General features: G+C 47.5%; 2 protein-coding genes across 17 annotated transcripts in view; one reads left to right on the forward strand and one right to left on the reverse strand.

Moving 5' to 3' along the window:
- Positions 1-7,308, reverse strand: part of ITPR1 (inositol 1,4,5-trisphosphate receptor type 1) — a 183,644-nt gene extending 176,336 nt beyond the window's left edge. For 10 of the 14 annotated variants that reach the window (XM_055806274.1, XM_055806273.1, XM_055806269.1 and 7 more), the window contains exons 1-2: positions 7,168-7,308; positions 3,981-6,430 (exon numbers count right to left, since the gene is read on the reverse strand). The gene's annotated coding sequence lies outside the window, so the exon portion shown is untranslated. Of the gene's footprint in view, positions 1-1,210; positions 1,348-3,980; positions 6,431-7,167 lie in introns of those variants that run through there. The other 4 variants (XM_055806272.1, XM_055806276.1, XM_055806270.1 and 1 more) reach the window with 3 other exon arrangements.
- Positions 7,309-7,372: 64 nt separating this feature from the next.
- Positions 7,373-12,789, forward strand: part of SUMF1 (sulfatase modifying factor 1) — a 38,921-nt gene continuing 33,504 nt past the window's right edge. For 2 of the 3 annotated variants that reach the window (XM_055806286.1, XM_055806287.1), the window contains exons 1-2: positions 7,373-7,593; positions 12,323-12,496. In XM_055806286.1, coding sequence (XP_055662261.1) covers positions 7,375-7,593; positions 12,323-12,496 — 393 coding nt within the window. In that variant the 5' untranslated portion in view covers positions 7,373-7,374. Of the gene's footprint in view, positions 7,594-9,509; positions 9,841-12,322; positions 12,497-12,789 lie in introns of those variants that run through there. The other variant, XM_005240213.4, reaches the window with a different exon arrangement.

The raw sequence follows: 12,789 nt of genomic DNA on the forward strand, positions 1-12,789 counted from the left end.
CCCTGTGAGGAAAGCAATTCAGATGTGGGCCTTTGGACTGGGCTCTGAGTCAGTGAGCCTTTTGGCTCAATGCATTTGGAAGTCCTGGGATACCAAGCAAATTTCCGAGCACAGGAAAAGAAACTCATAACAAAACGCATGCTGAAGAAATAAAAACATGCACAGGTACCGGCCCTCATCAATAAATAAAGCAAACAGCCACCACACATGCACACTACTTCATGCACGATGTCGAGTCACTGAATCTTCATAAGGCAAAGATCTGGATTGTATTAGCCACGTTTTCTCTTCCTGATTTTTGAGTAGCAACACCACAGTCCAATCCATCTACAGCTGAGCGGGCACAAGTGAACCGCTGCACAGTGCGTAACGTGATGGATATGATGCACTTATTCAAACCATTCACCCGTTGGGAGCTTTTTTTGTTGTTGTTGTTATACAAACTACTGTGAGCGGAACTTAACCTGCATGGGGCAAAGAGGTTTTATACTAGAGGGGAAAGCCTGGCTGAGCCCAAGCCACGGCGGGTGCATACAGCCCCCTGCGCCCAGGGAGCCACCGCGAGGGGTTGTGGAGCAACAGGCGCACGCAGCCTCTGCACAGGCGGAGGGGCCACAGGGCGGCCCCCAGACCCAAACCAGCAGTAACTGAGCTTTCAGCACAAAGCCATGAGCCCACATCCCACGTACCCGGGAAGGCACACGTGCCCCCTCCCCCGCGCGATGGCCGGCTCCGGTACCCCAGGAGACCGCTAAATATTTGGCCCGCCAGAGGAGGCGCCGGGACCCTCGCGAACATCCACCGCGGCTGCCCAGCTTCGACCGTTTAAGAGTACGATCGCCCACAGCCAAGTCCCCACCGGCGCTCGCCAGTATTTACATAACGCCACATACCTCCTGCAACTGAGCCGCAACTCCGACAGGGGCAAACCCCACCAAGAACCAGGGGAAAGTTGGAGCGGCCGGCGCAGCGGCGAGGCCCCGGCCGTCCTGCGGCGGGCAGCGACCCCGGCCGGCAGCGACACCCCCCCCCGCCCGGGGCCAGCCCGCACGGAGGGGCCCGGCTCGGCGAGGCACCCCCGCCCAGCACCGCTTCGCACCCCCCGCCCCGCCCGGCCCCCGGCGGCCTGGGGAAGGGGGCTGCCTCGGCGGCCGGCTAGCCGCCTCCCTCCCCAGCCACTGCCGCCACCCCTGCCCGCAGCGGCCCCTACCTAGCTCTGGTGACGGCGGGGCGGGCTAGCGGCGGCTCGGCAGCCCCATGCTGGCGGCGCTGCCCGGTCCCGTTAGGATGGAGGCTGCGCCGAGCTCCCCCCCGCCCGCCGCCGCCTCAGCTGCACATCCACATGGTTACTGCGCTCGGAGCTCGCCGCCGCGCCTTATATACTCGCGCGGGGCACTCTGGGTAGCGGAGTCCTGCCGCCGCCGCGCCGCCGCCGGGCAGCATCGCTGCCGGACTTCAACTCCCGGCGTGCCCCGCGGCGCGCCCCACCGCGGCACCGTGCCGGGTCCCGGCGTGCCGGGCGCGGGCGCTGCCGCGGCCGGGGGCTCCCGCTGCGCTGCGGCCGGGGCCCGGGCCCGGGCCGCGGGCTTCGCGCAGGGTCCCAGGCGAATGACGGGTGGGAGAGCGCCTGCCCGCCGCCGGGGAGTTACGGGACGCACCGGCGCTGTTAGCAGCTGCAGGCGCTCAGGGCAAACGGAGCCGGGGAAAAGAAAATACTGAGTACCTGCAGGTCCGGGGAGCGCAAAATAGCGGAGAGAGCGCGCTCCAGCCCCGCGCTTAACCCTGCGGGATGGAGGTTTCAAAGGTTATGACACGCGCTGCTTTCACTTGTAGGGTAATTCCTCATGGGAAGGTAAGGCCCTTTGGCTGAGGGCTGCCAGCTGTGTGGAACGCGATAACGTGGGGTAAAACCTGCTATTCTGAGGAAGAACAGTTTAAAACTCTGAAAGCAGCAAGGGAGTTTTACTTGGTTTCCTCTTCAGTAAGACTGTCTGGTGTAGGGATGCTGCTAATTAATGTTAAAGGCTGTCCACTGACTGACAGCGCAACTTCAGCCAGAATGACTAGCAGTGATGACAAATAAGTAGCATTTCCTTTAATTTATTGCATTGTGCAATTATTTGTTCTTAAAATTAGTCAAGGTATATTGTCCATGCATATACTGTAATTGTTGTGGCCTCCATAGGGTGCATGTGGCTGTGTTTGGCAGCGCAAAGCGCCTCACAGAAGGAGATGCAATGTTTGTGCTGCAGAAGTGCTGTACCACTTTAATTGGCATAAGGGAAGAAAACACTTCCCTGCTCTTGCCTCCACCCGCATGGACCCGCACCTACCGCTGCTGAGAAGAAATGGGGTGTAACTGCTGCTGCCATGGTCACTGCTAGTTTCCCTCCTCCCAGCAGCACACCGCTGCTGGGGAAAGGGAACAAGTCCGGATCAGGCAGTGGTCCAATTCAACACTACCATTATACTGGTTCTTCATTAAAAAATAACATCAGAGGAGTTGCAGTTACAGCTATCGAGAATATGCAGAAGTTGAAGTCCATGACTTAGGAACTTGAGCGAAGGTCAGTGAATAGAGCTCTATGATTTTCATAAATGGCTGCAATGCTACAAGCCATTACTCATCAGGAACTTGGCAGAGTAACGGTGCCTAATATCATTAGGTAATCCTAATGAATTCTTGTGTAATCAAATCTAATCTCTGGATGAGTTCTGTAGGGCTAGGACAGCGAATGGCTAGAACATCTGGTGCGCTTAGGCAGTGACATAAGGATGTCACTAGAGTCAGTGGCAAAGAGCTTTGCCCACTGAACGCCTTTAGCAGTTATGCTAGCAGCCTGCCTTCAACTATCTTCATTATCAAGTGCTAAATAAGAGCAGCAGCAGCATGTTAGAAATTGCATGCAATGTAAGACATAGTTTTGGGGAATTTCCCACAGATGGAGGTTGAATGGGTCCCCCAGCCCCACTCAGCCTGACAGTATGAATTTTTGTGAATATGGGATGGACAGGAGCCAGCAGAGGAGACCTGGGGACATTCTGCTCTATCCTAGCCTGCAAATCCTCGGTTCCTTGTCTGAAAAGTTGCATACATCTCTCCACGCTTCTCCTACACCAGTCCATGTCCTTTGTTTCCTGCTGCTTCTGCAGCCTACCAGTTCTCTGATTTTGTAGCCTCTCCAGAAGGTAGAACATCAAAGGCTACGTTTTCTTCTCATGGACTACGTTTGCTTCTGAGTCTTGGTCAGTTCTTCAAAGGCTGTGGAGTTTGTGCTTCTGAAGGCCCTTCCACCAAAAATACTGATAAAGTACTGCTAAGAATTTGCTAGATTTGAAGGTGTACTGGCAAAGACAAGATAACAATGAAAATTTCCAACAGTGGAAAATGTTTCCATTTCTCTTCAGGAACTTGCTTTGGGATGCTGCTGCAGGCACAGTGAATTTACAAGGTTACTATGATCTTATAGCTTTAAGAAGAGATGAAACAGTAGGGCAGCCTGGGAATTAAACACTTCCCACTTGGAAGTACTATAGGGTTATTTCTTTAAAACAAGTGTTTCATTGATAATGTGAACTACAGCAGGTAGCCTCTGAGATGGGGAATAGAATATATTTGCTCAGTAGCAATCAAGGGGTTGGGCTTAGATCACATGCACATACACAAAGAGGGTCTAAGGAATGAGAACTGTTCAAGAATTTAGAGAGGAAATAATGAAAAAGAGTTGATAACACTTCCATCTTTAGAGTGCTATAATTATAAATGTTTAGCCCAATCACACATGTGATTTCAGTCACAGGAACACACCTTGCAAGAGATTTTTTTTTCTTTTAGAGATTTCTGTTCTTTTTCTCCTTTTAGAACCTCATTCTGGTCCATCACTACCTTACTTGTAGCAACTACATGAATTCAGCATTGATGAAATTGGTTAAGATTAAGTTTGCAGTCCTTTATTTTCCAAGAATAAGAACAGTATTACCTTGTTTTATGCTGCCAAGTTTGCAATTAACTGTTGACTTCTTTGGAGTATTTTGGACAGAAAGCGCTCCAGCCTGCCGGGTGGGTTTGCATATGTTTTTGTTTCTGCTGTTGGTTCAGCTGCACGATCAGAAGCCCTGGAAGAAAAATTAGAGCAGAAGATATTCCAGGCAGCCTCCGGGACTCTAAGGATCAAACTGTCTAATCTTGCTTGTGACTGGTTATCACGATGAGGCAGATGATCACAAAAGCTTCCCGTTGTCAGAGCTGTCCATGCCAGCACTGCAGTACTCAAGAGATGAAAAGCACTACTAACAATAAGGACAAATGCTAGGCAACATCTCAGCATTTCAGCTATGTGCTGAAAAGGCTCTCATTTCTGTAATATTTTAATAACAGTGAAATCAGACTCTTAACACTGAAGCATGGTGCACTCAGTGCAAGGAAAGAGGGTAATTAAACCCCATGTGGAAGAGATTAGCTGTGAACAAATGGCTTAGGAGCATAAACATGATCAATAAATGACAACAGCAAAAGTTCTCACAAGTCCTCAGGATTACAAACTGGAAGTTGGATGTTGCTCAGAAGCAAACTGTAATTGTAATTATTTCATCTAGTCTCTTGAGAGAATAAGGAACATAAACCTTCCTGATGGAGGTATGGAAATGATGCAGAAAAGTCTAGGAAAATGAGCAATGAGAATGAGTAAGCAAGACACACTAGAGAACTGTCCCAGGTCATTGGGAATTCACTGATTTTTCTTGAATTCCACCATTACCCAGCCAGAATCCCATGGCTTTAATAAGTTATCCTGGCAGACTCTTTTCAATTCTAGAAGACTGTAGAATTTGGATACCTAGATTTTGCTGTCATTTCAGTAAACGGCATTGGAAATTTGGAAGGAGAAAATAAGTTATACTTACTTTGCATTTTCATAGAGATTCATTAATGCATGGCGCTAAGATTACAGTTTCAACATAAAAGGAATGTTTACATTTTCTAACCCTGAAGCAGCAAGGGTTGATTTTATAATTAAGTTTGTATTCATTTGTTTTCCTGCACTCTGCTGCTTTTCTAAGTACGACACAGGGCAAAAGGGACCAATGATGGATAATTGAAATGCATCCTTGTGAAGACTCCCAGCACTGTCATTTTACACACAGTAAAATTTCATATAGCAAATACAGTTCAGTAGTGTTCCTTTCCAGTACCAATACAAAACAAACAAACAAAAAAACCCCACCCTCTTTCACTACGGTCATACTTCTTTTTGCTGCACGGTCCTAACCTGTACAGGGAAAAAATATATTAAATATTTTGCATTAATATCTCACAGAATGAGTAAAGGTTTCTTTCAGCATAGCAGAGGATCCAGAATATCCATTCTGCTGACAATCTGGAACAGAAGCTCCCACAGCAAGTAAAGATTTACATGACAGAGCACTAAAATCTTCAACAACTACAATGAACCACAGGAAAAACGAAGGAAAACAAGGGCATTACCAGTTCCCTGATGTAGAAGGTATTGACAGTTCTGGATTGAGACAGCTGATCACCATCTGCCTTAGGGTATGTACCTTGGCTGTGTGGTGAGTAGAAAGGATTACAAAAGCCCTATGCCCTTTCTGCCTGTGAATGAGGTAGCAGGACTTTGGATTTATGTCACACAAGAAAGCAGGCATCTGCACCTGCTACTTCCCCAGCTCCTTAGCAGGGGGACAGCGAGTGGGAAGAGCCTTTGCTCTGATCACAAAGTCGCAGCCAGCTGAGTTGGCAAAGAGTGGGGTAGTAATTTGCTGCTTCCTACTAACAGCAAATTGCAACCTCTCCCAAGAGCAAAGGAGGAGGCCATTGTGCCTCTATAAAGTACATTTCCATTCCTGACCTGCTTGGTTTATACACTCACATGTTGCCACTCAGCTGGCTCGTTACAAACTGCTTCTCAGTCATCTGCACTGAAAACTCCTGTAAAAGACTCCAAAACTGAAGTAACAGTATTTGATATTCACTTGGAAAGAAAAGCAGGTTTCTCCTTTCCCCCCTCCCGTGATATTCCCCACCCCCCACCTCCATGGTAATATTTTTGCCATAAAGACTGGTTGTGTCATACTTGGTAAAATTCATTTTTAAGCATGAAAAATTGAAATGCCAGGATAGATATACAAACAGAAGTGCCCAAGGAATGTACAACACCTTTATATTTTCCTAAGTCCTTATTCTGAAATGATGCTGAGTTGCATCATCATCCACCAATAGAGAAGAGGGTACTCTTAGGAGGAAGGCGCCTACATGCCTGTATATAGGCATATTACATACTGCTATTGAACACAGTCAAAGGTGTAAGCACTTAACTTTTGGGCCTTAGACCTGCACCTTGTACGAGTCTCTGACATTAATGCCATCAACGTGCTGTTGGCTGTCCTTCAGCTGCAGCTTCATTGCAGCAATCTGCTGCAAAAGAGAAAGAAAGAAAGTGCTTAATCCACACATGAACACCACTGGTATGCTCAGCCAGAGGCCAAGGCCATGACCACCATCCTTGGTACAAATTGCTAATTATCATTTCTAAGAAAGTTTGCAAGAGCCAGGCCCAACTTCTGCTGAGTGATACCTACATGGTTTGAATTTCCCCTTACTATGAATATTGCTAAATAACATTATCAGTCAGCTATGATGACCTGTAGTTGCAGTTTTTGACATCTCAAAGTGGGAACACTTAAAGGCAACATATGTTTTCCCTTATTTTTTACCTGTGGAGGTGAAATGAAAAGTCAATGAGGGATCATATAGTATTGGTGGATAGTTAAGAAATCTTTCTCGGGAGCACAGACCTATCTGCGTTCATTTCACATACATGCTTTTCTCAAGAATGTTAATTGTTAACAAGTACTGGACATACATCTTGACTAAACCTGAATACGTCACACAGCAGACACTACCCTCGAGGTACCCGAGCACGGGGGACTGCATCTCGGTGACAGCACGGGTCTGTGTGCTGAGCTTCCGCTGTGTTTGCTTCAGCACCCACTTATTTTTAGAAAATGGCAAGGCAAACTTCAAATCCAGCTCCCAGAACGGCTACAAAAGGCCGAGGGCTGCAGGGCCACCCCGCCAGGGAGCGCCTGAGGCGATATCCCCTCGGCCCAGGGACCCCCGCCTCCTCGCTCTACACACAAGGCCTTACGTACCTGCTGGAGACAAGCACAAGTGGCGTGCGGGGTTGCGCCCCGGGGTGCGCCAGCGGCCTCTCCGCGGGCAGGACCGGCGCTGAGGGGACGGACGGACGGGCACAGCAGGGCGCCGGGCCAAATCTGGGCCCCCGCCGGCCGCGGCGCTGCCCCTTTAAGACGCGGCCCGTCACGTGACGGAGGGCGGCACGTGGTGTCTCGGCCAACATGGCTGCGCCCGGGGTAGCCCGCGTCTGGGCGTCTCGCTGCATTCTCCTTTTCCTCCTCCTTCCCCTCCTGTTGGGACTGGCGGCCGCCGCCGCCGGGGAGGCAGCTGCTGGCGGGGACTGCGGGTGCAGCGCCAGCCGGGGCGGCGGTGACGGGCGGGCGGCAGCGGCGCGGCGGTACTCGGCGGCGGGCGGAGCGCGGAGCGCGGGGCGCGGCCCGGTGAGCAGCAGGGTGCCCGTCCTGGGGCGGCAGGCCCAGCGCGCTGAGGGGGCGGGCGGCCACGGCGGCCTCCGCGGGCCAGGCCGGGCGCTGGGGCGAAGCAGGGACTCCTACCGTGCTCGGGAGATTGGCGGAGGGTCCCAGCGAGCGGGTTTCTGTGGAGAAATGCAAATCAGAGCTGCTTCGCGGCCCGCTCGGGCCTCGCTCCTGAAAGCCTGGGCTCGGGCACGGGTGCTTCGGTTGGTCCCGCCTCGCTTTTCCCACCCGGGGAGCCCAAGCGTCTCCCGGGCCGTTTGGGCGCTCCCGAAGATGGAGCGAGGCCTGGGCAGTGGCGGCCATCTCTGAGCGGCCTTCCCATGTCCTCGGTTGTGTTTGCCCTGCCCGTGCCTCCCTGTGCAAAGCTGAGGTGACAAACCAGGGCCGGCTGTGCCTCTCGGCTGTTGGTTTTGGCAGGCCTGCCCATGCCTTTAACTGGTCCACAGCAGCCACGTCGGCCAGAGGGCTGGCCAGAGCAGGGCTGGCTGTCGCTGTACAGCCTGGGCAGGTGTAGCTCTGAGGGGAGTCTCTTGCTGTGTGTCCATACTGCTCTGGCTCTGATTACACACACGCGTATCTCTTTTTAGGTCTCTGTTGGTATCAATGCAATTGAAACACCACCAACTGCTGTGTCGTGCCTCCTTTGTATATTTCAGCAAAAACATCATTTATGTATCCGTATGTAGATATATTTTCATGTTCCCTTAAAGGGAACGTCTCCTTAATTGCTTATTTCCTTCTATTCCTGTTGCTGCTCGTCTGAAAGACACCATCCAGAGCGGAATGTGCCTTCCTCATGAGGGCAGTGTTTAAAGTGGGTTCATGTGCCATGAGTGTGCCTACTGCAAAGGGATACTGAGACTTCTTTTGCATCACTGCAGTCCGAATGCCTCACTGGATGAGATATCCTCAGCTATTAGCAATGGGATTGCCATTTCATTTCATGAAAGGTGCTAGTAAGCTTTGGCAGACAAAATTATATCGCGGCAGACAAAATTATATCGCAGCAGACTTGGATCTTGTTCTTGCAGAAGATGGCTTGGCGCGTAGTGAAAATGTGAGGGGCTGCCTCTCTTACTGCCTTTTGGTGGTTGACACTGGGAAGCTGCATCAGCTTGGAAAAAGCCTCTGTCACACAGGCAATGTGGAAACTACCAAGGGAAGGATGCCTAGTGGTAATTATGCCTTTACTATTGTAGGCTGCACTTGAGAATATTTAAAGAGTATGAATTAAATAATCCATATTGCACTTGGGCTTTACATTGCTAATACACGTTTTGTGTAATAAGTTTCAGCATTTCACTGTGGGTCTTGCTGTAGAGTGAAAAAAAAGATCATTTGACTCTTACTTTATGGAAGGCATCTGGCAAGTTCAACATTAGGAAATGAAAACTAATTACTGCTAGTTTTTAAGCTGTGTTCACAACCCAACTAATTATGCTTAGCTAGAAAACATTTTTATCAAAAGGGAATTTAGGGAGGAATTAGCCTCTACCTCAACGACAAATGAGATTACTTATTTCCACTACATTTTTTAGAATTGGGGAGCTAGTATTTTAGTGGATGCGCTCTACATTAGCATAATACTTTCAATGTAAGTATAATCATAGAGAAATGTGGTTTCTGTAGTTGAAGTTGAGCTTCAAAGGCAACTGCAGGTGCTACCTAAGTAATACTGTGAAGATACAGGCAGTTAGCGTTGCTCATACTACCTAATTCAGTAAATGACGTATCTATCAGCCTCTGCTGTTGGATTTCTGCCTCCATAGTTCAACTTTGATATTTCTTAGAGATTAGTTCCTTGGTGTTAGCTACCTGTATTTTAAAACTAGATGTTAAAGCTGCTTCATTAGCTATACAAATGTGGCCTCTGGCTGTGGTGTCTATGCAGGAAATTTGTTCTTCACATAATGCTGTATTTCTGTGGTATCAGCTGAAGAGTGCTGTCAGACATCTGAGCTTTGCAGCCTGTGATGTGGTGTTATCAAAAAGCTGGCTTTTGAAGGCAGGTCCTATTTCCAAACAGGAGGTGGAGCTGTGAAATGAGCTGTCTTGGTGGGGCAGGATAATCCTGTGGAATCAATATTTGCTTATCGGTTGGACACAACATTGGTGGATGTGCAGAAGTCTCAGCTGTCACTGCGCTAGAGGGCTGGAAAAGCAGCAGGTCCACAAGGAAGCCTTTGGATGTTTCTAGCTGAATGTACACTGGTAATCTATAGAGATTTTTCAGGTGTTGAAAATGAATGCTAGGCTGTAAAGAGAGAGTTAATTTTTCACATGCTTTTGGACAGCAGTTCACTAGTAAGCTCTGAATCTTGCTTTGAAGATTGCTTCAAGGAGTTATTTTAGCTACAGCAGGTTGGAAAGAGATAGGAAGGAAGGAAGGAAGCAGTGCAACTTTGTACCATGTAGTCATCCCTTAAGTCCTAAAAAATGTAAGCAAATTTATCCTGAAGCCCTTTTATGGTTTTGGTTAAAGACAATCTGTAAGTGCTTAGATTCTTTTCAGTGGATAAGAAGATACAAGGATGTTGCTAGCTTCAAATGTTGTCAGTTCAAAGGAAAAAGTATTTGTAGCACTTCTACAGGCCTGTTGCAAGTTGCATGAGTTTTAAGTGTTGCTGAGAGGCCCAAGCAAAATAAGAGATCTATGGTGGAGAAGAAACAATGAAATTGTATATGTAGGTTTTTATCAAGTACTCCAGCTTCCCTTAAGAATAGGGAAAAGTGCTGCATAACTGATGTGAACTTAATTACCAATCATTTGGTATGCTAGTGGTGTTGTAACTACAAAATTACAGTGAACTCCACAAGCTGGAAGGTAGCTAATTACTCTTGTTGTCTTACTGGTGAGTCATTGTAAGCATCCAGATAAACTGTTTTGTGAAAGCATCTAACTTTATGAAAAGAATTTTGTAAAGTAAGGAAAAAAACCACCTTAAATAATCCAACTATAGAAGAATCAAGGTCTTATAATCTAGGCTGTGCACCAGAATGGTCCAGAGTTCACATTTGGTTCTGTGAACTTGCCTTATCGTTTAAATAAAGTTACATCAGTTCACATTTCTTACAACCCTATCTCTGCAGTTTTGATACTCTTCATAGACATGTTGCATACTGTGTTATTCCACTACATGCATATGGAATTTTGTTTGAACTCTTGTACATTTAAGACCCAGGATTCTTGTTCTGTCAGAACTTGAGATGAACTTCTGGAGTTGTGTCAGAAGTGTGCGAGTCTGGAAACTTCTCTCTCAGTGAATATTTTTGTTATTAGACTTAAGTTTCCTGCATACCAAACATTGGGATCTTGCAAATAAAAAAATAAAAAAAATGCTGCTGCCTTTTAGAACTGGCTTTGCTCATTTTAGGTTCTGTCACTGGTCCTCCTGCTTGAATTCTGTTGGAAGAGTAGTGTGTGATCATGGATCGCTGCCAGGGTATGTTCTAGTGGAATATGTTATGCCAGATTGTTTTCCACAGTGGATGCCTATGGCGGTGCTGGATGGCTTTCTTGGGGCTCATTCATTCACAAGCCTCTGACTGTTGCCGGAGGAGGAGGTGGCTGAATCCAGTGTGAGTTAAGGGGTGGAGGTAGCTCAGGAATACTGAAAAGAAAGGAGTGGGAGTGTTCTTCCCTAATTCTTTCAACCGTTTATGATGAGTTGGGTAAATTTTTGGCAAGTTAGCTCTTGGCTGGTCAGCCCTTGAAACGTCACCTGGCCATTGAGAAGATTTTTTGCAGCCTGAGCTGTCGTTCTTCCTTCCAGCACGAACTTCTGAGCAGGGATCCTGGATTGTCTCGTTCTTTGGATAAGCAGTGCATTGCTCAGTGTCTGGTCTTTAGAGGGCTCTTGGGAAACATCTGGTGAGGCATGACAAGACCTCTGGAGCTTTTGTGTTCCTGCAAAGAGCCCAATAAGGCTGAGGTGAAATGTGGGGCTTTTTTTCTCTGAAAGCCAGCTGAGGCCTTAAAGGGAAAACACCTTATTGAAGTAGTGAAAAAGTTATTCTGTCACTTGTCCCTTTACTTCTGAAGCTTGAGGCTCTTGCACAAGGCCAGTCTGCCAGAGGAGTGGGGTATAACTGACTTGAAAGTTTGTCTCATCTCTGGCACACGGAGCTGCAGGTGCTGTGTCTACCTGGCAGTTTGCAGCACGGATGGTAATAAAATGCTGCACGTGCCTGTTATTAAATGAAAAACTATGTGTAGTTAGCATGCGAACAGGCATAGGCTTGTCCCCAAAGGAGTACGTGACAGTTTCACAATCTCCAGATTCTTCATTGTTGTATCAAGGCTTCCTAGAAATAGAGTGAAATACCAAAATTCCTCATCTGGAAATGAGTAGAAGGGACTCTGAATTGTTTCTTGGCTCTTGGGTAAAGTAGGGGAACATGATGCTCGTTAAAGCATAAGCATTACCCTCAGCAGAAGTTCTGAGTTACCCAGACTTCATGTAGAAAGAGCTGCAAATGGAGTTTTTGTTCTCAGTTTAAGTTGTGCTTGCTATTTCTTCCAAACAGGTGGTAATCAAGATGCCACCGTTGCTTTTTTGTTGTGCTATGTTTGTCAGTAAAATGCTGCTCAAAGCAAAACCACCTCTAAAGATGAGGTGGAGGAGAGAAAGACCAATACGAGACTTTTCAGTCTTTCATTTTCATAATCTTTTGGGGGGTGTTTTCTCTGCAGATGGTCGCTATTCCAGGAGGAGTGTTCACAATGGGCACTGATGAGCCTGAAATAAAGCAAGATGGAGAATGGCCTGCTAGAAGAGTCCATGTTAACAGTTTCTACATGGATCAGTATGAGGTCAGCAATGAGGAATTTGAGAGATTTGTGAATTCTACTGGCTACATTACTGAGGTAAGGCAGAAGAGTATGCAGTCTTCTGTCATCTTGTGTTGACAAAATTCCTGTTAAAAACTTAAGTTTTTTTCTTTTTTGAAGGCTGTTACAGTACTTTCTTCAGATTTGTGTGCTAGAATATTTCTGATGTAAGTAGTGGAGAGATGAAATTGTCTTACTTTGCTGCTCAGGGGTCTGAATGGGTGTTTAGATCTATACTCTTACATTTAGCAAGCATCTTGATGTCTGAACTAGTATCTTCCCTGCGCTATGATTGAGGCAATTGGGGTGAAGTAAATAAGTGGCTGAAT

This window comes from Falco peregrinus, chromosome 5 (genome assembly GCF_023634155.1).
Source record: "Falco peregrinus isolate bFalPer1 chromosome 5, bFalPer1.pri, whole genome shotgun sequence".
Lineage (NCBI taxonomy): Eukaryota > Metazoa > Chordata > Aves > Falconiformes > Falconidae > Falco > Falco peregrinus.